The 24,338-nt window shown below is 45.6% G+C and overlaps 2 protein-coding genes and 1 non-coding gene across 4 annotated transcripts in view; 1 reads left to right on the top strand and 2 right to left on the bottom strand.

Annotated features, from left to right (window-relative positions):
- Positions 1 to 17,117, bottom strand: part of LOC133258395 (phospholipid-transporting ATPase IB) — a 492,425-nt gene extending 475,308 nt beyond the window's left edge. For both annotated transcript variants that reach the window (XM_061434934.1, XM_061434933.1), the window contains exon 1: positions 17,012 to 17,117. In XM_061434934.1, coding sequence (XP_061290918.1) covers positions 17,012 to 17,087 — 76 coding nt within the window. In that variant the 5' untranslated portion in view covers positions 17,088 to 17,117. The remainder of the gene's footprint in view (positions 1 to 17,011) is intronic.
- An 879-nt stretch (positions 17,118 to 17,996) lies between these two features.
- The window catches only part of NUP58 (nucleoporin 58), a 50,575-nt gene continuing 44,233 nt past the window's right edge, over positions 17,997 to 24,338 (bottom strand). Inside the window, exon 16 of the transcript XR_009740002.1 lies at positions 17,997 to 18,244. The gene's annotated coding sequence lies outside the window, so the exon portion shown is untranslated. The remainder of the gene's footprint in view (positions 18,245 to 24,338) is intronic.
- Positions 23,282 to 23,354, top strand: TRNAG-CCC (transfer RNA glycine (anticodon CCC)). The gene has a single exon. It is a non-coding gene; the product is annotated as a tRNA-Gly (tRNA).

Here is a 24,338-nt window from a genome sequence, read left to right on the forward strand (position 1 = left end):
AACTCTGTATTCAGCAAAACTATCCCTCAGTTGCAAGGATGACACAGAAGTGTTCTCAAGGACAAAAGGATCAGTTTACCACTCACAGATGGTCACTGGGAGACCTTAGGGGATTTCTTCCAATGAGAGAAATGAAACACAAAGAGGAAGATCTGTGAGCAAAGAAATTAGTAGGTACCTGTTTCCTGCTATTTGAACAGATGCGAGTGATGTCAGCAAGGAGGCAGTGGAGGGGAGAAGAGACAGTGTCCATGGCTTGTCCTCCTTCTGTTCTGGGGGCTCGGCGAGGAGAGGGAAGGCATCTATATACTGATTAATTCTAGCCGCTGTTACAGGAAAAAAATAAGTAAATATGTGTATTCGATTTTTATAACTTAAAAGCACCCTCTAGAAGAATGGGTTTTCTTGTGCAAGATTCCAAAAACTAAGGGAGAACATCACCAACGAAAACTGGAAACAACAAAAGCATCATTCATGGAAGAAAACATTGATAAGTTGAACTCTTTTTTAATTAAAAACCTGTGCTGTGCTGAAGACACAGAGAATGAAAAGATGAGCCACAGATGATTTGTCAGCTGCTCCCCGTAGACAGCACAGCATGTGGTCAAAAGTCCATTTAATGGTAAATCCGAAGTGTATGATGTTTGAAGATCCTCCCAGCAAAGACTGAAGGATAATACCTGACAACCGAGACTCTCTAACAACTAAGTTTTATGAGTGATTGAAAGTGAAAGGGAAAGTGAGTCATTCAGTTGTGTCTGACTCTTTTGTGACCCCAGGGACTGACTCTTTTGTGACCCCAGGCTCCTCTGTCCATGGGATTCTCCAGGCAAGAATACTGGAGTAGGTGGCCATTTCCTTCTCCAGGGGATCTTCCTGACCCAGGAACTGAACTCAGGTCTCCCACACTGCAGGCAGAGTCTTCACCAACTGAGCCACGGGTTCAAAGAAATATAGCAGGCCTTTGCAGTATTATGACCCAGTCTGTTTTCTAAATTAATTCTAGGTGGATCTCTTAGACTGTGCCCATGGGAGATTTTCACTCAGTGGAAGAGGAAGATAAAATAACCCTGACAAGACACGGCTGGAGCTTGAAGGCTTGGGTCCTGGTCTCCATCACTGACCTGGAGCCCCACTGGATCCTCACTTCACCCCTCCCAGCCTTGGGTTCCTCACCTGGAAACGTGGGTGCTGGACTGCCAGATGATTTTATTCCAAAAAGTCTGCAATTCCGTGAACAGTCAATCAGAACTGTTTGGATGAGATGATCTATCACGTTATCCAACAGGAATATTTTTTAGCATTTAAAAAATTTTTTTCTTGGAGTATAGTTGATTTGCAATGTTGTGTTAGTTTCAGGTGTATAGCAGAGTCAGTTTTAAATATATATGTATGTGTGTATACGTTTTTAGATTCATTCCCATATAGGTCATTACAGAGTATTGAATAGAGTTCCTATTCCATAGAAACCTCCTCAGAGGTCTATAAACTCTACAGACTCTATAGAGACCTATACAGTAGGTCCTTATTAGTTATCCAATTTACATATTTTTGCTGTTGTAGTTCAGTCGCTAAGTCGTGTCCAACTCTTTGCAACCCCATCGACTGCAGCACACCAGGCTCCTCTGTCCTTCACTATCTCCCAGAGTTTGCTCAAACTCATGTCTATTGAGTCAGTGATACCATCCAACCATCTCATCCTCTGTCGCCCCCATCTCCTCTTGCCCTCAATCTTTCCCAGATCAAGGTCTTTTCCAATGAGTCGGCTCTTTGCATCAGGTGGCCAACTTTACATATAGCAGCTAGTATATATCAATCTCAATACCCTAATTTATCCCTGCCCTCCACTGGTAACCATAAGTTTGTTGACCAACAGAAATACAATGCAACATTAAACATATGCAACCTGAAATTTTCTGGTAGCCACACTACAAAAGGTAAAAAGAAACATGGAAAATAATTTTTGATATGTTTTTATTAAACCTGACATAGCCAAAATATTATCTCAATATATAACATGCATAAAATATTAATGAACACTTTACATTCGATTTTTGTAAAAGGTCTTCAAAATGTGTATTTTTGGCTCATACAACAGCTTGTTTCTGATTGATTTTACCTGCTCAGTAGCCACGTGGGGCTGGTGGCCCCACACTGGATGGCACAGACTTGGGGGATGCCTTCAGCGTTGATGATGTCTGACTTTGGGCAGAAACCCTGAGCTCTCTGAGGGACAGATATCAGACCAGCAAGATGGAAATACAGCTTTTCTCCTTGCCCACCCTCAGAAAGCGTCTCCTCACCTCTCACATGCCTGGTCTCTGTCTCACCAGCTCGCGATTCCATAACCATCTTCCCTTTTCATCTCTGACGTTGCCCTGGTTCAGGCTGGCATTTCCCACAGCCCCTAACCGTGTGCTTCATTTGCAGTCTTCATTGATCCCGTGTTTCCACCCAGTCCCACTCATTTCCACAGGCGGCTCCTCTTAGTCACCTGCCCACACTGGTGCTCCCCCTCCAGAAAAAGCGCCTGAGCCCTGACTCACAAGTGGAACCCAGTGAGGCACTGGGATCCAGGCATCGGGAAGGGGGCACACGAACGCAGCGCAGAGCAGACCTGGAGCCTCTCTTTGTTATTCTCACCAGCAAAAACGAGCAGGGTACTTTAGGGAAGGGACATGTCAGGCAGGGCACACAATAGAAACAGCACAATCGGATGCTTCTAGCAATTCGGTTCGGCTACCCTTGGCCCTTGAGTGAGTCCCTGAGATTCCAGAGGACAGAAGCTTGGTTGCTAGATATACAGTAACTACCTCTCTGGGGGTTCAGAGATGGACAACCTAAATGTCCATGGACAGAGGATTGGATAAAGAAGGTGTGGTACATACATAACTACAATGGAATATTACTTAGCTATAAAAAGAATGAAATGATTGCACTTGGAGCAACATGGATGCAACTAGAGATTATCATACTAAGAGAAGTCAGAAAGAGAAAAACAAATATCATATACCACTTAGATGTGGAATGTAAAATAAGATGCAAATGAACTTATCTATGAAACAGAAACAGACATAGAGAACAGACTTGTAGTTGCCAAGGGGGAAGGAGGTGGGGAGGGGTGGACTGGGAGTTTGGAATTGGCAGATGCCAATTACTATATATAGAATGGAGAAACAACAAGGTCCTACTGCACAGCACAGAGAGCTATAGTACAATATTCTGTGATAAACCATGATGGAAAAGAATGTATGTCAACATATAACTGAATCACTTAACTATACAGAAAAAATTAACACAACATTATAAATCAACTTTGCTTCAATAAACATTTTTTTTAATTCTGTAGCTTTAAAACCAAAGTTATGCTTCCTTGGCGCATGAGTAAAGAAAAGAAAACTGAAGAATCTTAAATAAGGATCAGCATGATGAGGCTAAAAATAGCCGATAAGAGGCCTGATCCTGCAGCGCCCTGACCTGAATAAATCACCCGCAGTGAGCGAGCCACTCCCTGCTCTGAAGATGCAGGAGCATCTCCTGGTATGAAGGTATCGGCTACCAGGAAGAGCAAGCATCTCTGCGCAGAGGATGTGGAATGAGATTCCCGACGTCAGAGCGGAGAAGTGCTGACTCGACATGTCGCTTGCTCACCCTGGTTCCCTGGATGACCAGTCTCGGTAATGTGCTTAAAATATTACCATAAGCCTGGGATCCTCGGTTCCACTGATGGCTAACAGAGAAAGGAAAGGGAACAGGGGCTCCCAAATGCCCCACCAAAATGTGGGAAATGCGCCATTTGGCATAAGGTTACAAATGACTGGAAAACTTGCTTGCAAATGCACAAGCTCTAAATTAAAGTTAATTGAGATTAGGGTCTTTTTCAGGGTGAAATTTGATGGTATATTAAGATTCTGATTCCTTTTTTATGGTTCAATTTTTTTTAACTTAAAAAAAAAATAATGTATTTTTGGCTGTGCTGGGTCTTTTTTTTTTAAACTTTTTATTTTGTACTGGGGTATAGCTGATTAACAAACAATGTTTCAATAGTTTTCGCTGAACAAGAAAGGGACTCAGTCATACATATACACATATCCATTCTCCCCCAGACTCCTCTCCAGTTCAGGCTGCCACATAATATTGAGAAGAGTTCCCTGCTATACAGTAAGTCCTTTTTTGTTATCTATTTTAAAGATAGCAGTATGTACAGAGAGGCATTGAGAAAGGTAAGAAATGAGCTGTCAGAGCAAGAGACATGCACAGAAACAACACACACACACAGACACACACATACACATGCACACACGTGCTGATGAATGAATGGAACAATAGGAACTCAGCTACACATGCAGACCCAAGTAGCTGTGTGTGTGGGACTGTTTCCCTTCCACTGTCAGAGTATTTTCAAGTGCAATCAACCATCCTCAAGTCCAGGTGAGGGCTCTGTCCAAGGTCCTGTTTCTGCCTTTGTCCTTGATGATGGAGAGAAGCTCCCAGGGCACGGATATGAGACCACTTTTTATTTTTAGCTTTTCTTAACGGTTGTTAACATTTGCTCTAAGCACTGTCACAGCCTAAAAGGACGTAAATAACACCTTATATGCAGTGTGGTATTGACCAGAGGTTATATTTAGTCCATGTAAAGACCCAGACTGGAAATGTGGAGACCCATCTTTAAAGCTGCTCTGTACACATCCACCCACAAATGTTTGAAACCTTTACAGAGAATAACTTTAACTTAATCCATTTGTCTAGCTGGCACCTATGTTAGATGAGGGTTTGAGATAAAGCATCCGTTGTAAAGTAAAATCAATGAATGATAAAATAGCAGAAGTCATCAACTGAGGTGCTTATTGACCCCTGTTGGGTAGAAAATAGTCTTGGAGAGAAGACTGCTTCTAACTGAAGGTGACAACCTTCAGAGACACCAGAGAATGGAAATCAGAGTGCTTGCTGGGTACACGCACACCAGATAACAACGCAAACGGAACACAAATTAACCAGTGACGACCATGCAGTCATCTCCCAGTTAAGCCTGCATCATTTGATGCAGACGAGAAAATAACAACTGAAGTTTTTGCCAATTCTGCTGTTTGCAGGGTAAGTGGGTGGTGGAATTGACTTTGGCTGATGCTGGGCAGCATGAGAAAGACCAGACATGCTGATACCAGCTCAATCGGATCACAAAGCCCTCTTTTTAATGGGCTGGGTAACTAATGTGTGCCCCTTTATACATACTACTCACTAATCATAACCACCCCATGAACTTACACACTTTTTATTTTCATCCTCATTGGTAGTAGAAATACATAAAGCTTTGTAATGTCATACAGGTAGCAAATGAGTGTCAAAATTTAAATCCTCTTCTCTCTAACCCAAAAGCCTGATGTTTTAACCCTCATATATGTGTGACCTTTAAGAATCTTCCAAGTTAGACAAAGTTCAAAAATAATGCATGACAAAGCTCAGCCAAATCTTAATTTATTGAGTACCCACAGGATAGATAGTACAGAAAATGGAAGAAATTAGACCTACTTCGTTATTTCCACTAGAGGAACAGAAGACAATGCAGAATGAATGAACCTGTTCTGTGAATGCAGGTCTGATACTGAACTAGGCAAGTTGGAAGTGGTGGAAGGTGCCTGGGATTTGGAAACTAGCTGGTCCTGCTGGAAGTTAACCAGCAAGCAAGACACACCTGGGGTTGGTGTCTCTTCTGTGAAATAAAGGGATTAAACTTTGAGATCTCTTCCAGTCCTTACATTTGTGGTGTTTGCCTTTTCAGCTGACCCAGTTCTCCTCATTCTCCCCTTGAAACTTGGGGCAGGTCGTTAGGGGAAATCTAGGTCCATGTAGGAATGTTTTTTAAAACAAGACAAAATTAAAACCACCTTTGAAGACCAGGATAGATGGGTGGGGTGTGGATCTGGAGGGCTCTTCTGGAAAAGATGTCAGCCTCTGGGGTCGGTATTTGGTCTGTGTGCCTCCTGCCTGCTCACCGTGGCTAAACCTTTGCCAAATCTATACATTCAATAAGGCTTCCCTGGTGGCTCAGACAGTAAAGAATCCATCTGCAATTCACAAGACCTGGGTTTGATCCCTGGGTCAGGAAGATCCCCTGGAGGAGGGCATGGCAACCCACTCCGGTATTCTTGCCTGGAGAATCTGCATGGACAGAGGAGCCTGGCGGGCTACAGTCCACAGGGTCACAAAGAGTTGGACACTACTGAGCGACTAAGCACACAGCACACATTGAATAATGCAGGGGTAAGCTGCTGCCAGCAGTGGCCACAGGACTGGAAAAGGTCAGTTTTCATTCCAATCCCAAAGAAAGGCAATGCCAAAGAATGCTCAAACTACCGCACAATTGCACTCATCTCACACGCTAGTAATGCTCAAAATTCTCCAAGCCAGGCTTCAGCAATACGTGAACCATGAACTTCCAGATGTTCAAGATGGTTTTAGAAAAGGCAGAGGAACCAGAAATCACATTGCCAACATCCGCTGGATCATGGAAAAAGCAAGAGAGTTCCAGAAAAACATCTATTTCTGCTTTATTGACTATGCCAAAGCCTTTGACTGTGTGGATCACAATAAACTGTGGAAAATTCTGAAAGAGATGGGAATACCAGAGCACCTGACCTGCCTCTTGAGAAACCTATATGCAGGTCAGGAAGCAACAGTTAGAACTGGACATGGAACAACAGACTGGTTCCAAATAGGAAAAGGAGTTCGTCAAGGCTGTATATTGTCACCCTGTTATTTAACTTCTATGCAGAGTACATTATGAGAAACGCTGGGTTAGAAGAAGCACAAGCTAGAATCAAGATTGCCAGGAGAAATATCAATAACCTCAGATATGCAGATGACACCATCCTTATGGCAGAAAGTGAAGAGGAACTAAAAAGCCTCTTGATGAAAGTGAAAGAGGAGAGTGAAAAAGTTGACTTAAAGCTCAACATTCAGAAAACTAAGATCATGGCATCTGGTCCCATCACTTCATGGCAGATAGATGGGGAAACAGTGGAAACAGTGTCAGACTTTATTTTGGGGGGCTCCAAAATCACTGCAGATGGTGACTGCAGCCACGAAATTAAAAGACGCTTACTCCTTGGAAGGACAGTTATGACCAACATAGATAGCATATTGAAAAGCAGAGACATTACTTTGCCAACAAAGGTCCGTCTAGTTAAGGCTATGGTTTTTCCAGTGGTCATGTAGGGATGTGAGAGTTGGACTGTGACGAAAGCTGAGCGCTGAAGAATTGATGCTTTTGAACTGTGGTGTTGGAGAAGACTCTTGAGAGTCCCTTGGACTGCAAGGAGATCCAACCAGTCCATCCTAAAGGAGATCAGTCCTGGGTGTTCATTGGAAGGACTGATGCTGAAGCTGAAACTCCAGTACTTTGGCCACCTCATGCGAAGAGTTGACTCATTGGAAAAGACCCTGATGCTGGGAGGGACTGGGGGCAGGAGGAGAAGGGGACGACAGAGGATGAGATGGCTGGATGGCATCACCAACTCGATGGACATTAGTTTGGGTGAACTCTGGGAGTTGGTGATGGACAGGGAGGCCTGGCGTGCTGTGATTCATGGGGTTGCAAAGAGTCAGACACGACTGAGCGACTGAACTGAACTGATACATATCTGTTTAAATCAATGACTTTGTTTCCACTTTGCCTCCCTCACTAGACTGAAAGGCTCCACCTCAACCAAACTGTACATTCTATAGAGACAGGAGGCCCCCTCTTAGTAGTCTTTGTATTCTCATCCCCAGGGAAAATGTCTGAAACACACCAGCACAAAGTATATTTGAGCTGACCAAAGTACAATCTCATATCCAGGAGCCAAAGACATCTCGTAGGTGAGAAACAACCACCCTAGAATTATTTTACTCAACAGTATGCAGCTTGGAGGGCTTCCCAGATGGCATTAGTGGTAAAGAACCTGCCTGCCGATGCAGGAGAGATAAAAGACGTGTGTTCGACCCCTGAGTTGGGAAGATCCCCTGGAGATGGGCATGGCAATTCACTCCAGTATTCTTGCCTGGAGAATCCCATGGACAGAGGAGCCTGGTGGGCTACATAGTCCATAGGATCACAAAGAGTCAGACACAACTGAAGCAACTTATCACTTGCAGCTTGGCATGTAGTCTTTTTTAAAAAATATTTTATTGAAGTTCAGTTGATTTACAATGTGTTCATTTCTGCTGTGCAGCAAAGTGACTCAGTTATACATACATATATTCTTTTTCCTATTCTCTTCCATGATGGTTTTTCACAGGATATTGAATATAGGTCCCTGTGCTGCACAGTAGGACCTGTTGGTTATCCATTCTTTAGGTAATAGATTCCATATACTAAGCTCAAGCTCCCAGACACCCCTTCCCCACCTCTCTCCCACTTGGCAAACACAAGTCTGTTCTCCATGTCTGTTGGCACATAATCTGAAAGCAGACTGTGACCGCGGATCCCTTTATTGCTGGTTTGTAAAAAACTGAGAAGCACACTTTGAAGGGAGTACACTATTGTCTAAGCTCACCCCTGCCCACACCCTGCCAAGATATATCAAGCAGGAGGTAATGTGCCAAGCACAAAGCTTCTTAAATACAGAGGCTCTGTGGTGTTACAGACAAAGGTGGTGGGCAATCTAATTGCCCTGAAGGAACCTCCTATCAATGAAATTATAATAGTATAATTCAAATGTCTTCAATGGGAGTATACTACAAGACCTGGAACATGACAGTTAACTATTTGATTTGAGGAAAATTGACTATGCCTTACTTTTGTATATTAAATTTTATACTTTGAGATCATTTCAGATACACATGCAATTGTAAGAAATGACAACTGAGAGCTTCCCTGGTGACTCAGTGGTAAAGAATCTGCCTGCCAATGCAGGGGCCATGGGTTTGATCCCTCAACCAGGAAGACCTGACATGCTGTGGAGCAACTAAGCCTGTGTGCCACAACTACTGAGACCGTGCCCCTAGAGCCTGTGCTCTGCAACCAGAGAAGCCACCGCAACGAGAAGCCCACACACTGCAACGGGAGAGCAGCCCCACTCTCCACAACTAGAGAAAAGCCCTCACGGCAACGAAGACCCAGTGCAGCCAAAAAAATAAATAAATAAAACTATTTAAAACTGAAATGACACTGAGACTGAGTGTATCCTCCAGCCAGTTCCCCCAGTGGCACCATCTTGCAAAACTATAAGGCAGCATCACAAGCAGGATACTGACATGGAGGAAGTCAAGACGCAGAAATGCCCATCTGCACAAGGATGCCTGTGTTGCCATGTACCCCGCCACCCCTGCACCCTCCTTCACCCCGGCAACCACTAGCCAGCTCTCCATTTCTATTAATACAATGTTGCATTTCATGAATGTTACATCAATGGGATCAGACGGCATATAACCTATTGGGACTGGACTTTTTTCACTCAGCACAATTCTCTGCAGATCCACTCAAGTTGCTGTACTTGGTTCCTGTTTATTGCTGAGCAGTGATCCCTGGTACAGAGACACCACAGTTCTTGTTCAATCACCCAGCCACAGAAGGACATCTAGTTTTTGGCTATCAGAAAGACATCTAGTTTTTGGCTATCTAGTGCAGCTGCTATGAATATCGATGTACAACTTTTTATGTGAAGGGAAGTTTCTGTTTCTCTGAAATAAATGCCCAAGGGTACAGCTGCTGTGTCAAAGGACACCGCAGGTTCAGTTTTGTAAGAAATTGCCAAACATTTTCCCTGAGTGGCTGGCTGGACCATTTTACCTGCCCAGCACTAAGGGTGAGCGATCCAGTTTGTCTGCACCCTGGCACGTGTTTGGTGATGTCACCACTTTTCATTATAGCCATTCTGATAGACGGTCCATGATTCACTTTAATCAACACAAAGTTCCAGAGGTGAAAGGGAGAGACACCCCATAGCCACCAGGAATCTTAATGTATTTTCTGGTTTCTTATGATTATCGAAAAGGTACAAGCAAAACAGCCTCTGCCCATACTGAACTGGGTACAGGTAGGAGGGCAAGAGTCCTTCCCTAGTGTAACAGAACTACAGCTCTGAGAGCACACATCACACTTCAGAAGCATGAGATCCTGGAAGCATCCCCTTATTGCACTCCCAGGAACCGTTTATTGGCAGTACTAGCAAATATAATCAAAGGAGAAAAATATTATAGCAATTATAAAGGAAGAAACTAAATGACTATTGGCAGATACAGAGACTACCTATGCTTAAAAATTTTAAAGAATCCATAAACTATCAAAATTCTTGCCACTATTATTCAACATAATTCTGGAAGTCCTAGCTATAGCAATCAGAAGAAAAAGAAATAAAAGGAATCCAGATCGGAAAACAAGAAGTAAAGCTCTCAACGTTTGCAGATGACATGATACTGTACATAGAAAACCCTAAAGATAGTATCAGAAAAGTACTAGAGCTAATTAGTGAATTTAGCAAAGTTGCAGGATACAAAATCAATACACCGAAATCACTTGCATTTCTATATACTAACAATGAAAAATCAGAAAGAGCAATTAAGGAATCAATCCCATTCACCACTGCAACAAAAAGAATTAAATATCTAGGAATAAACTTACCTAAGGAGACAAAAGAATTGTGCACAGAAAATTAGAAGACACTAATGAAAGAAATCAAAGATGACATAAACAGATGGAGAGACATTCCATGTTCCTGGGTAGGAAGAATCAATATTGTGAAAATGACTACACTACCAAATGCAATCTACAGATTTAATGCGATCCCTATCAACTTACCAATGGCATTTTTCACAAAACTTGAACAAAAACTTCCACAATTCATATGGAAACACAAAAGACCCCGAATAGCCAAAGCACTCTTGAGAAAGAAGAATGGAGCTGGAGGAATCAACTTTCCTGCAGATTATACTACAAAGCTACAGTCATCAAGACAGTATGGTGTAGGCACAAAAACAGAAATATAGACCAATGGAACAAGCTGGAAAGATCAGAAATAAATCCATGCGCCTATGGGTACTTTATTTTTGACAAAGGAGGCAAGAATATACAATGGGGCAAAGACAGCATCTTCAATAAATGGTGCTGGGAAAACTGGACAGCTACATGTAAAAGAATGAAATTAGAACACTTCCTAACACGATACACAAAGATACACTCAAAATGGATTAAAGACTTAAATGTGAGACCAGAAACTATAAAACTCTTAGAGGAAAACATAGGCAGAACACCCAATGACATAAATCAAAGCAAGATCCTCTATGACCCACCTCCTAAAGTAACAGAAATAAAAACAAAAGTAAACAAGTTGGACCTGATTAAACTTAAAAGCTTTTGCACAGTAAAGTAAACTATAAGCAAGGTGAAAAGACCACCCACAGAATGGGAGAAAATAATAGAAAATGAAACAACTGACAAAAGATTAATTTTCAATATATACAAGCAGCTCATACAACTCAATACCAGAAAAACATACAACCCAATCAAAAAGTGGGAAAAAGACCTAAACAGACATTTCTCCAAAGAAGACATACATATGGTTAACAAACACTGAAAAGATGCTCAACATTGCTTATTATTCAGTTCAGTTCAGTTCAGTTGCTCAGTCGTGTCTGACTCTTTGCAACCCCATAAATTGCAGCACGCCAGGCCTCCCTGTCCATCACCAATTCCTGGAGTTCACTCAGACTCACGTCCATCGAGTCACTGATGCCATCCAGCCATCTCATCCTCTGTCGTCCCCTGCTCCTCCTGCCCCCAATCCCTCCCAGCATCAGGGTCTTTTCCAATGAGTCAACTCTTCGCATGAGGGGGCCAAAGTACTGGAGTTTCAGCTTTAGCATCATTCCCTCCAAAGAAATCCCAGGGCTGATCTCCTTCAGAATGGACTGGTTGGATCTCCTTGCAGTCCAAGGGACTCTCAGGAGTCTTCTCCAACACCACAGTTCAAAAGCATCAATTCTTCGGCGCTCAGCTTTCTTCACAGTCCAACTTTCACATCCCTACATGACCACTGGAAAAACCATAGCCTTGACTAGACAGACCTTTGTTGGCAAAGTAATGTCTCTGCTTTTGAATATGCTATCTAGTTTGGTCATAACTTTTCTTCCAAGGAGTAAGAGTCTTTTAATTTCATGGCGGCAGTCACAATCTGCAGTGATTTTGGAGCCCCAAAAATAAAGTCTGTTTCCAGACACTGGAAACAGTGTTTCCACTGTTTCCCCATCTGTTTCCCATGAAGTGATGGGACCAGATGCCATGATCTTCGTTTTCTGAATGCTGAGTTTTAAGCCAACTTTTTCACTCTCCTCTTACACCTTCATCAAGAGGCTTTTTAGTTCCTCTTCACTTTCTGCCATAAGGATGGTGTCATCTGCATATCTGAGGTTATTGATATTTCTCCCAGCAATCTTGATTCCAGCTTGTGCTTCTTCCAACCCAGCGTTTCTCATGATGTACTCTACATAGAAGTTAAATAAGCAGGGTGACAATATACAGCCTTGACGTACTCCTTTTCCTATTTGGAACCAGTCTGTTGTTCCATGTCCAGTTCTAACTGTTGCTTCCTGACCTGATAATCATGATGGTGTGATCACTCACCTAGAGCAGATATCCTGGAATGTGAAGTCAAGTGGGCCTTAGAAAGCATCATTATGAACAAAGCTAGTGTAGGATGGAATTCTAGTTGAGCTATTTCAAATCCTGAAAGATGATGCTGTGAAAGTGCTACACTCAATATGCCAGCAAATTTGGAAAACTCAGCAGTGGCCACAGGCCTGGAAAAGGTCAGTTTTCATTCCAATCCCAAAGAAAGGCAATGCCAAAGAATGCTCAAACTACCGCACAATTGCACTCATCTCACACGCTAGTAAAGTAATGCTCAAAATTCTCCAAGCCAGGCTTCAGCAATATGTGAACCATGAACTTCCAGATGTTCAAGCTGGTTTTAGAAAAGGCAGAGGAACCAGAGACCAAATTACCAACATCCGCTGGATCATCGAAAAAGCAAAAGAGTTCCAGAAAAACATCTATTTCTGCTTTATTGACTATGCCAAAGCCTTTGACTGCGTGGATCACAATAAACTGTGGGAAATTCTGAAAGAGATGGGAATACCAGACCACCTGACCTGCTTATTATTAAAGAAATGCAAATCAAAACTACAATGAAATATCACCTCACACAGGTCAGAATGGCCCTCATCAAAGTCTACAAACGATAAATGCTGGAAAGGGTGTGGAGAAAAGGGAATGCTCTTGCACTGTTGGTGGGAATGTAAATTGATATAGCCTCTATAGAAGACAGTATGGAGATTTCTGAAAAAACTAGGAATAAAACCACCATATGACCCAGCAATTCCACTCCTAGGCATATACCCCAAGGAAACCAAAATTGAAAGAGACACATATATTCCATTGTTCATTATAGCACTATTTACAATAGCTAGAACATGGAAGCCAGAGAAGGCAATGGCACCCCAGTCCAGTACTCTTGCCTGGAAAATCCCAGGGATGGGGGAGCCTGGTGAACTGCCGTCTATGGGGTCGCACAGAGTCAGACATGACTGAAGCGACTTAGCAGCAGCAGCAGCAGAACATGGAAGCAACCTAGATGTCATCTACAGATGAATGGATGAAGAAGTTGTGGTATATATACACAATGGAATATTACTCAGCCATAAAAAGGAACGCATTTGAGTCAGTTCTGAGGTGGATGAACCTGGAACCTATTATACAGAGTGAAGTGAGTCAGAAAGAGAAAGATAAGTACCATATTCTAACACATATATACAGAATCTAGAAAAATGGTACTGAAGAATTCACTTACAGGGCAACAATGGAAAAACAGACATAAAGAACAGACTTACGGACACGGGGAGAGGGGAGGAGAGGGTGAGATGTATGGAAAGAGTAACATGGACACTTACATTACCATATGTAAAATAGATAGCCAACAGGAATTTGCTATATGACTTAGGAAACTCAAACAGGGGCTCTGTATCAACCTAGAGGGTTGGGATGGGGAGGGAGATGGGAGGGAACTTCAAGAGGGAGGGGATATATGTATACCTATGGCTGATTCATGTTGAGGTTTGACGGAAAATAGCAAAGTTCTGTAAAGCAATTATCCATCAATAAAAAATTAATTAAAAAAAAATTCTTAAGAGAGCCCACTAGGTTGTTGGATACACAATCAATATAGAAACCCCAAAGTTTTGCTAGGCACTAGCAAAAACAATTTAAACTGTAATTTGTGAATAGTCCTTTTTTTTCCTTTTAGTCTTTGGGTGCATGCTCAGTCATGTCTGACTCTTTGTGACCCCATGAATATAGCCCGTCAGGCTCCTTGGTCCATGGAATTCTCCAGGCAAGAATACTGGAGTGGGTTGCCATTCTCTTCTTCAGGGGATCTTCACCTTGGGATAGAACCCGTGTCTCTTACATCTACTGCATTGGCAGCCTTGTTCTTTACCTCTAGCGTCACCTGGGAAGGCCCAGCAGGCCCTTTACACAAGTTCAAATGCATGCCCCAAAGAGCCCACACTGTCAAGGCCTCCCTCTTCCTTACACGGTGTGTAATGAAAAAGTGAAAGTCGCTCAGTCATGTCTGACTTTTTGCAACTCTGTGGACTGTAGCCTGCCGGGCTCCTCTGTCCATGGAATCATCCAGGCAAGAACACTAGAGTGGGTAACTGTTCCCTGCTTCAGGGCATCTTCCCAACCCATGGATCAAACCCAGGTCTCCCAAAGAATGGTGGATTCTTTGCCATCTGAGCCACCAGGGAAACCCAAGAATACTGGAGTGGGTAGCCTATCCCTTTTCCAGGGGATCTTCCTGACCCAGGAATCAAACCAGGGTCTCCTGCATTGCAAGCAGATTCTTTACCATCTGAGCCTCCAGGGAAGTGTAATAGACCCAAAATAAGCTCCCATCTCGCAGCCTATCCAACAGCGAGGCCCCCATCCTCCACCTCTGGACGTGTCTCCACTGCTCCACCTTGACGACGTGCTCTCTTCTCTGAATCTCAGAACCCTGCCCTCCCTTCTCCCCTGGCTTTTATGTCCATGCCAACAACCGTACAACTGTCACAGGGCTTAAAACGGCCTTCTAGAACTCATATCCTCCTCCAGCGACCACTCCCCCTCTGCTCCACGCTCCCCAGAAACAAAGTTCACCCCAAAGAGTTTTCTGGTCAAGCTGTTTCCAACGCCTGTCCTCTTCATCTCTTATGGACATTCTTCCCAGGATCACACAGAATCAGCTTCTGCAAGGTCACCGATGCTCTCCCCTCCCTGCTGCTGAACAAACAGACGGTTCTCAGGCCTCACCTGTCCTGAGCCTGGGGTGATGCCAGGCCCAGTCGGACACCCCACTTCCTGGACACGGTCTCTTGGCTCCCTCTGAGCTCACTGGCCAAATTCGCAGCCCCCTGCTGCCGCCTGCATCTCCCTGACCTTGAAATGTGGAGTGCCCAGGGCTCTGGGCAAGGACCCCTCTCATTTTGGCCACATCTATACACACAGGTTACGTAATCAGCAGGGCGCAGAGCCAAATGAAAGCGCAGGCCCCTGGCTCAAAAATCAGGAAGTCTTCCGACAGAGCAAGGGCAGGGCCTGAAGGAAAACTGGGGACTCTTTCTAGATGGCGGCCTGAGTGAGTGCTGGTCACACCCGTCCTGAGAGCCTGTCCTGCTGGGCAATCCTCACAGTTCTCCTCTGGTCTGTACACCGGCCTGCCTCTCTCCACTGGGCCCTTTGGCTGGCACTTCACAGGTTCAAAACCAAACTCTTGACCCCCTCTCCCCCCAAAAAAACAGAACCCTGCTCTTCCCGAACCTTTCCCCATTTCAGTAACCATTTCTTGGATCCAAAACCTCCATCTTTGCATCTCTTCTTTCACTTACACCCTCATCCTCATCATGAGCTGCAGGTCTTACCTTCAAATACAAGGCAGCTTGTACCCCCTTGGCACCCATACAGGGACCATCCGCCCTCCCCCGACCCGGGACTCCCGCAGTCTGGTCTCAGCCTGTCTGCCCCCTGATCCTCTGTCGCTGGGATTCTCTGCAAGTGACTCAGAAGGTGCCCCGACATCACTCAAGCCTCGGAAACACGGGTCTAGACTGTCTGATAAGCTGCTTCCCTTTCACATTATTCAGCCACAGGAATAGGGAAGTCACTTATTTTTATATGCCTATTTTCTCAGACAAAATCCACGGGAGACTACTAACAGCGAACCCAGCTCCAAGCCGCAAAACCTGCACCTGCATGTATGTACCTACAAACTTGCCAAGAGCCCCAAAGTGGCACGAAATCTAATCGTTTTGAAGCGCCCTTTCAATGTTTCATGATCGAAGGGTGTCGATAGCGCATCCTGTGTCACCATCACGTGACACGCAGCTCCACAAGCCTATGGTCCCTATACACGTTTACATAACAAACCACACACGGCTTCTAAGGACTGGCAGCCCGAGGCCGCCCTCGACGCGCTGGGCTGCGTGTGGCTCTAACGACCGGGCCTCCGAGGCGCACTGCCGTCTCGCGGGGGCGCCGGGCGGCCCCCGGGGGTGGGCAAAGGAGGGATCAGCGGCTCGGGCGTCCCTGCGCGCGGCCGCGGAGTCCCCAGGGAGTCACAGAGCCGGGTGCCCCGCCGACCCCCACCCCAGCTCTGCGGCAGCAAGACGCGCGGCGAGGCCAGAGGGGCGAGATGCTGGTGCGCCGCCGGCCCCGAGCCCACCGCGGAGGAGACAAGGGTAGTGAGGGGGGGGCGATGGCGGGAGCTGGAGGCGAGCCGGCGCCGGGGCTCTTATCCGGGACCGCCCCCCCCTTTCCCCACCCCGGAGGGACCTGCCCCCACCCCCGGCCCCGGCCTCGCAGCGCGGGGAGGGGTCGGAGGCGCAGACGAAGGGCGGGGCGCTGAGTCCTAACCGCGCCCCTCCGCCCCGCCCGCGCCCCCCCTCACTGCGCCCGCGCCCCCGCCCAGAACCCCCCAGTCCGCGCCCCCGCTCTCACCCACGGACGCGCGGATCCGTGGCCTCCCTGGCAGGGACATCCTAAGAGCCTGGGCGCGGCCGGGGCCGTTGGGCATCGCGCCCCCCGCGGGCGCTGCGCGGGGCTGGGCGCGGGGCCGGCGGCCCGAGGGCCATGGGGGGCGCGCCGGGCGGGAGCGGGCGGCCTCTGCGCGGGGCTGCGCCGTCCGTGCCGCTGCGGCGCCCAGTGCGGCGGCGCCCGGGCTGCGGGGTGCGGGGCGGGGGCGGGGGCGGGGGGGCAGCCCGGGGCTCCGGGAAGCCGCCGAACGTCACGCAGGACGGGACGCCTGCAGGTGCGGAGAAGGCGCGGGGCGGGGCAGGGGATCCGTGCTTTGGGGGTTCGCCTCGGGTACGCGCGCCCCTTAGGGACTTTGTCTCCGGTTTCCCTGCACTTGCCGTGAGGCGCTGATGTGAGGCGGTCAGGACGCCTGCTTTCTCTTCTTACGCCCCCTCCCCCGCAGTCTCTGTTCTTCCATTTCCTCCGTGTCCGGTCTGCTGGGGCCTATGCAGAACCTCACAGGAACAGGTATTTCTAAGGTGCCCGATGGTGGCCTTGTCACCAGTGAAGTCCTGGGTCTCTAGACTCCTACCACACCCGCCCCCCGCCCCCCCGCCCCCACAACCATGACATAGCCTCCCTCCAGCTCTAGCTAGTGGGCTGTTAAAGCTATAAAAAATTGTGGGCATCATTTAACGCCGGACACACACACACATACACACACTCACACCTTCTGCCGCAGAAACAGAATTATTGAGGGGTGAGGGGACTGGTCCAAGATCACGTGATCTACTTTTGGTTGTTTTTACTTTAATGTTAATGTTGAAACTGGGCTTGGTCCTCCTGGGCACAGTTCCATAAAGGCGGGGGCGGTGGGGTAGGGGCGGGGGAGGGGGGGGGCGCAATCTGTTTAATATCTGATAAAATTCTGACCTCAAAGTGAACACACTCACACACACACAGAACGATGTAAGTAAGAGTCTGCCCCAGCATTTACTGATCATTAAGCTTCAAAAAACATAAACATCGGGGCTGTCAAGAACAGAGTTCAGCAGAGAATCCTCCCCCGGTTGCAAAGCCATGTGGTGCCAAGCGCCCCCTTGGCTGGCCTCTGCCTCCATTCTTAGGAAAAAAAAAGGCAGAAGGGATGGACAACTTGCTTCGAAAACTGTGGGCTGGGAATTCCAGCTTCAAGTAGGATTCTGCTTATCCTGGGCCCTAAAACAAAACAAAACAAAACAGGTTCCTGATAAGCAATGTGTCTTTAGCAGGAAGTTGAGGAAGAGGACATGATCTGAACTGCAGGGCTAAGCTTCGTGGTGGCAGAAGATGTTTTCTTAGGATGTCATCACAACTGCTGGGGTGATCCTAAAAGTTTCTACCAGTGAGTTCATCTTTATAAATTTATAAATAAGACTTCAAGGGACTTCCCTGGTGGGCCAGTGGCTAATACTCTGCGCTCCCAGTGCAGGAGACCCGGGTTCAATCCCTGGTCAGAAAACTAGATCCCACATGCCCTAAGAGTTCACATGCTGCCACTGAAGAGCCCACATGCTGAAACTAAAAGAACCTCCCTGCCACAAGGAACATCAAAGACCCCACGGGCTGCAGCTAAGACCCAGTGCAGCCAAAGAAATATATATATATATTTTTTTTTTTTTAAGACATTAAACCATTTCTTAAGCCTTTCTTTTCCTCAAACTAAAACCCTATTTCCTTTTTAAAATGTTCATGAAAAGTGAAAGCGTTAGTCGCTCAGTTGTGATCGACTCTTTGCAACCCCATGGACTGTACCCGCCAGGCTCCTCTGTCAATGGGATTCTCCGGGCAAGAATACTGGAGTGGGTTGTCATTTCTTTCTCTAGACCCAGTGCAGCCAAATAAATAAATGTTTCTAAAAAGACTTTAAGCCACTTCTTAACCCTTTCTTTTCCTCAAATTAAAACCTCATTTCCTTTTAAAAATGTTCATAGTAGGTATACATATACATGTTTACCTTTTATATGTGGATGGGCTTCCCAGGTAGCTCAGTGGCAAAGAACCCACCTGCCAGTGCAGGAGACACAGGAGATACAGGTTCCATCCCTGGGTCAGGAAGATCCCCTGGAGGAGGAAATGGCAACCCACTCCAGTTTTCTTGCCTGGGAAATCCCATGGACAGAGGAGCCTGGCGAGCTACAGTCCACAGGGTCACAAAGAGTCGGACACAACTAACCACAAACACACGTTTATATATGATGCATGTCTATAGACATTTGTAAAGGAAAGGCATATATATGGCATGTAAAAAGGCACAGATAAGCATATAGCTAGCACGCACACCTCTACTCCCCAGTTTAGGGAACAAACAAATCCAGACACAGTGAAAGCCACCAGTCCCTAACCTCCTTCCTTTCCCTCTGGTCCCCAGACCAATTTCCTTTCCAGCTCTCCTCTGATGTTATTTACAAACTAATAAACCAAAGAGCAACCCTGACAGGATTAGGCAAAGGGTCAGTTCATGGGGTCACAGAGTCAAACACAATTTACTGACTGAACAACAACTACTGGGAAGGAAGAGCATTCAATAGAAATCTTTATTCCCCTATGGTGGGCTTCTTAAGAACTCTGCAAATGCAGTTTGATGACTCTTCTCCAGATTCTTTTCAATGTTACACATTGTTTTTAGAGAGCAGTGGACCACACCAGACATAGAAAAAGCAATATGGGACTTCCCTTGCAGCCCAATGGTAAAGAATCCACATGCCATTGCAGAGGACACAGGTTCTGGCCCGGCCAGAAAGATGCCACATGCCTCAGGGCAACTAAGCCCATGCACCACAACTACTGAGACTGCGCTCTGGAGCCCATGAACCACAACTACTGGAGCCCATGAAGCCTAGAGCCGGAGCTCCGCAACAAGAGAAGCCACAAGGAAGGGTCGAGCCCACTTGTCAAAACTAGAGAAAGCCCGAGAGCTGCAAGGAAGACCTAGTGTGGCCAAAAATTAAAAATAAATAAAATTTCAAAAGAAAAGAAAAAGCAACCTGCAGTAGAACTGCCCATCTATTTTCCTGATGACAAAGTGGCAGTTGTGGCAGGCCCTCCCCTCAGCCATTCATTCACTCTCACTTCTGGCTGCGATGCTGGCTACAGCAGGGCCCCGGCACATGGCCGCTCCTGGTAACCCCGGCTTCCTCACAACATGCTGGCTGGATCCAGGGGTCCCAGGAAAGAGAGGCAGGTGGACACTCTGTCAGCCCTTCCAACCTGACCTTGGAAATCATGCACCATCTCTCCCACCACATCCTGTTCGCTGAGGCAGCCACAAGGGCCCAGTCGGTCCCAGGGGACAGGAAAGAGGAGACCCCATCTACTGATGGGAGAGTGGTAGGAGTCTGCAAGAGCCTGAGGATTGGAAACTGTTGCAGCCATTTTGGGAAATATAGTCTATCAGAACTACTAGGAAGCAATGGTGATTTTCATAAAGTATTAGTCGTAAGTACAGCAAAATCAAAAAATACTTATTGAAAAATTAGTGGAATATGTGCAGAACCTTCACACTGAAAACAAGGCATTCAGGCTCCCAAAGAACAAGACTGATGGACTTACACTGCCTGGTTTCAGGTTTACTTGAATGTGAACACTACTCAAGACAATGGAGTGTGGGCATGGGAGTAGACAGAGCCCAGAAACAGATACCTGCACATGTGGGGAAATGATTTTGAGAGGTACACTCCAGTACTCTTGCCTGGAAAATCCCACGGACAGAGGAGCCTGGTAGGCTGCAGTCCATGGGGTCGCTGGGAGTCGGACACGACTGAGCGACTTCACTTTCACTTTTCACTTTCATGCATTGGAGAAGGAAATGGCAACCCACTCCAGTGTTCTTGCCTGGGGAATCCCAGGGATGGGGGAGCCTGGTGGGCTGCAGTCTATGGGGTTGCACGGAGTCGGACACGACTGAAGCAACTTAGCAGCAGCAGCAGCAAAAGCAATTCAATAGGGAAAAGGTAGTCTTCAATAAATGGTGCTGTGACAACTTGATGTTCATAGGGAAAAAATAACCTTGACCCCCTTAACCATATACAACGATTAACTAAACATGGACCACAGACTTAAAAGTAAAAACCTAAGCAGAGAGAACTTCTAGAAGAAAACGGAAGAGAAAATACTTTCTGTGCTGGGCCACAAAAAAGCCCTGATCAGACAAGGAAAAAGTAATAAATGGACGTCATCAAACGTCATTTCTTCTGCCAAGAAAATGAATAGGCCATCCACTGACCAGGAAAAGATATTCACAATGCACCCTTTTGACAAGGACTTGGATCTAGAGCGGATAAGTAATTCCCGCAGCTCACAACTGAAAGAATAGACCCAACTTGTTCATCATCAGGAAAACGCACGTCACAGCAGACGCCACGTGATGCTGCTCGTGTGTGGAACCTAAGCGAGTGGTACAAATGAACTTATTTACGAAACATAGAGTCACTGATGCAGAAAACAAACGTGGTTGCCAGAGGGAAAGGGTGAGGGGAGGGATAAACTGGGAGACTGGGATTGGCATATACACACTGCTATAGATAAAGTAGACAACTAATAAGGACCTACTATACAGCACAGGGAACGCTACACCATGGTCTGTAATGACCTATATGAGAATAAACTCTTATAAAACAGAGGATACACATACAACTGATGCACTTTGCTATACACCTGAAACTAACCCAACATTGTAGATCAATTATATTCCAATTTTTTAAAAAACAGTAGTCCACTACACACCCACAGAAGGTCAAGGATAAATGACTCCAAATTATTGTGGAGGGTGTTGAGCAACCAGAACTCATACATTGTTGGTAAGAGTATAGAATGTTATAACTACTCTGGAACACTCACAGTTCCTGTAGAAGTTAAGTATCCATCTTCCATAAATCCAGAGATTCTACTTCTAGGTACTTACCCATGAGAAATGAACACATATTTACAAAAAGACTTGTAAGAGGATATTAATAGTAGTTTTACTCATAATAACTTCACACTGGGCTTCCCTGGTGGCTCAGTGGTAGAGAATCCGCCTGTGATATAGGAGACATAGGTTCAGTCCATGGGTTGGGAAGATCCCCTCGAGGAGGGCATGGCAACCCACTCCAGTATTCTTGCCCAGAGAATCCCATGAACAGAGGAGCCTGGTGGGCTACAGCCGTGGGGTTGCAAAGAGTTGGACATGACTTAACTAAGAACAACAACAACTTCACACTGGGAACAACCCAACAGGTAACTGGACAAACAATTGTAATATATTAATAGGATATGACTCAGCAGTAAAAGGAATGCATTTGCAATTACCATTGTGTACAACAAGACGGATCTCAAGAGCCTGATGTTGAATGAAAGTGAAGGTCACTCAGTCGTGTCCGACTCATTGCGACCCCATGGACTGACTATACAGTCCATGGAATTCTCCAGGTCAGAATACTGGAGTGGGTAGCTATTCCCTTCCCCAGGGGATCTTCCCAACCCAGGGATCGACCCAGGTCTCCCACATTGCAGGTGGATTCTTTACCAACTGAGCCACCAGGGAAGCCCAAGAATACTGGAGTGGGCAGCCTATCCCTTCTCCAGGGGATCTTCCCAACCCAGGAATTGAACCAGGATCTCCTGCATTGCAGGCAGATTCTTTACCAACTGAGCTATGAGCGAAGCTGAATGAAAGCAAGACACAAAAGATTAGATACAGAGTGGTTATCACAGACTCAATGGACATGAGTTTGGGCAGACTCCAGGAGATAGTGGAGCACGGAGAAGCGTGATTGCTGCAGTTCATGGGGTTGCAAGGAGTCAGACACGACCAAGCAACTGAACAACAACAAATGTTAAAATAACCAGATTAACCCCAAGATGAGTTGCTCATGCCAAGCCCCACATCAGCAAACTGAAACTTAACAAAATTTCTACGCTCTATGCTTGACTCTCCCAGAAAAGGAAAGCCTCATCCACCCATCAGGGCTTGTCTGCTCAGCACCAGTTTTCTGTCCGCTCCAAGACTTTCCTTTGTTCCTTACAAGGAAAGTAGTGACTGAACAACAACCACCCTGACTTAACCGATCGGCAAATGCCCAGTATCACTTCCTTGTTCCTGCTCACTCTGGTCTATAAAAATCTCTTGCAAGGTATTCAACATCACTAATCATCAGAGAAATGCAAATCAAAACAATGGGATCAGTTCACATATGTAAGAATAGCTGTCATCAAAAAGACGAGAAATACAGGACTTCCCTGGTGGTCCAGTGGCTAGGACTCTGTGCTCCCAATGCAGGGGGCCCAGGTTCAATCCCTGGTCAGGGAACTAGATCCCACATGCCACAACTAAGATCTAAGGTCCTGTGTGCCGCAACTAAGACAGGATACAGTCAAATAGATAAAATAAATATTTTGTTTTAAAAAAGAAAGAACTGGTGGTTGCGAGGATGTGGAGAAAAAGGAACCCTCATGTACTATTGGTGGTAATGTAATTGGTGCAGCCACTATGGAAACAGTATGGAGGGTCCTCAAAAAATTAAAAATAGAACTGCCATACAATCCAGCAATTCCACTTCTAAGTATTTATCAGAAGAAAATGAAAACACTAATTTGAAAAGATATAGGCTCTGCCGTGTTCATTGCAGCATTGTTTATAACAGTCAAGATATGGAAGCACTCTAAGTGCCCGTCCATAGATGAGTTGATATAGAAAATGTGGTGTGTATATATGACATATGTGTATATATGTGTAGTGTGTGTGTGTGTATATATATATATATATATATATATATATATATATATATGGAGTCGAAAATTGCACCCAACTCCAGTATTCTAGCCTGGAAAATTCCATGGGCAGAGGAACCTGGTGGGCTACAGTCCATGGAGTTGCAAAGTCAGATATGACTGAGTGACTGAGCATATACATATATACACATACACATGCATACAGAGAGAGGTTTTATATATATAATATATGTATATATATATATATTTCAGGGAAACTAGACCACAACTTTTAAAATGCTAATAAAGGGAATTCCCTGGCCGTCCACTGGTTAAGACTCCAAACTTCCACTGCAGGGGGCACAGGTTCAGTTTCTGCTCTTGGGTAACTAAGAGCACATCACACTTTCAGTGTGACCAAAAAAATAAAATACTAATAAAAGGCAGTTCCCCAGTGGCCTAGTGGTTAGAATTCCAGGCTTTCACTGCTGTGGCCTGGTTCAGTTCCTGGTTGGGGAACTGAGGTCCCAAGAGCTGCACCACCTAGCCAAAAAAAATAAAATACTAAATAAAGGAAGTGAGT

The sequence above is a fragment of the Bos javanicus genome, chromosome 12 (assembly GCF_032452875.1).
Source record: "Bos javanicus breed banteng chromosome 12, ARS-OSU_banteng_1.0, whole genome shotgun sequence".
Classification (NCBI taxonomy): domain Eukaryota; kingdom Metazoa; phylum Chordata; class Mammalia; order Artiodactyla; family Bovidae; genus Bos; species Bos javanicus.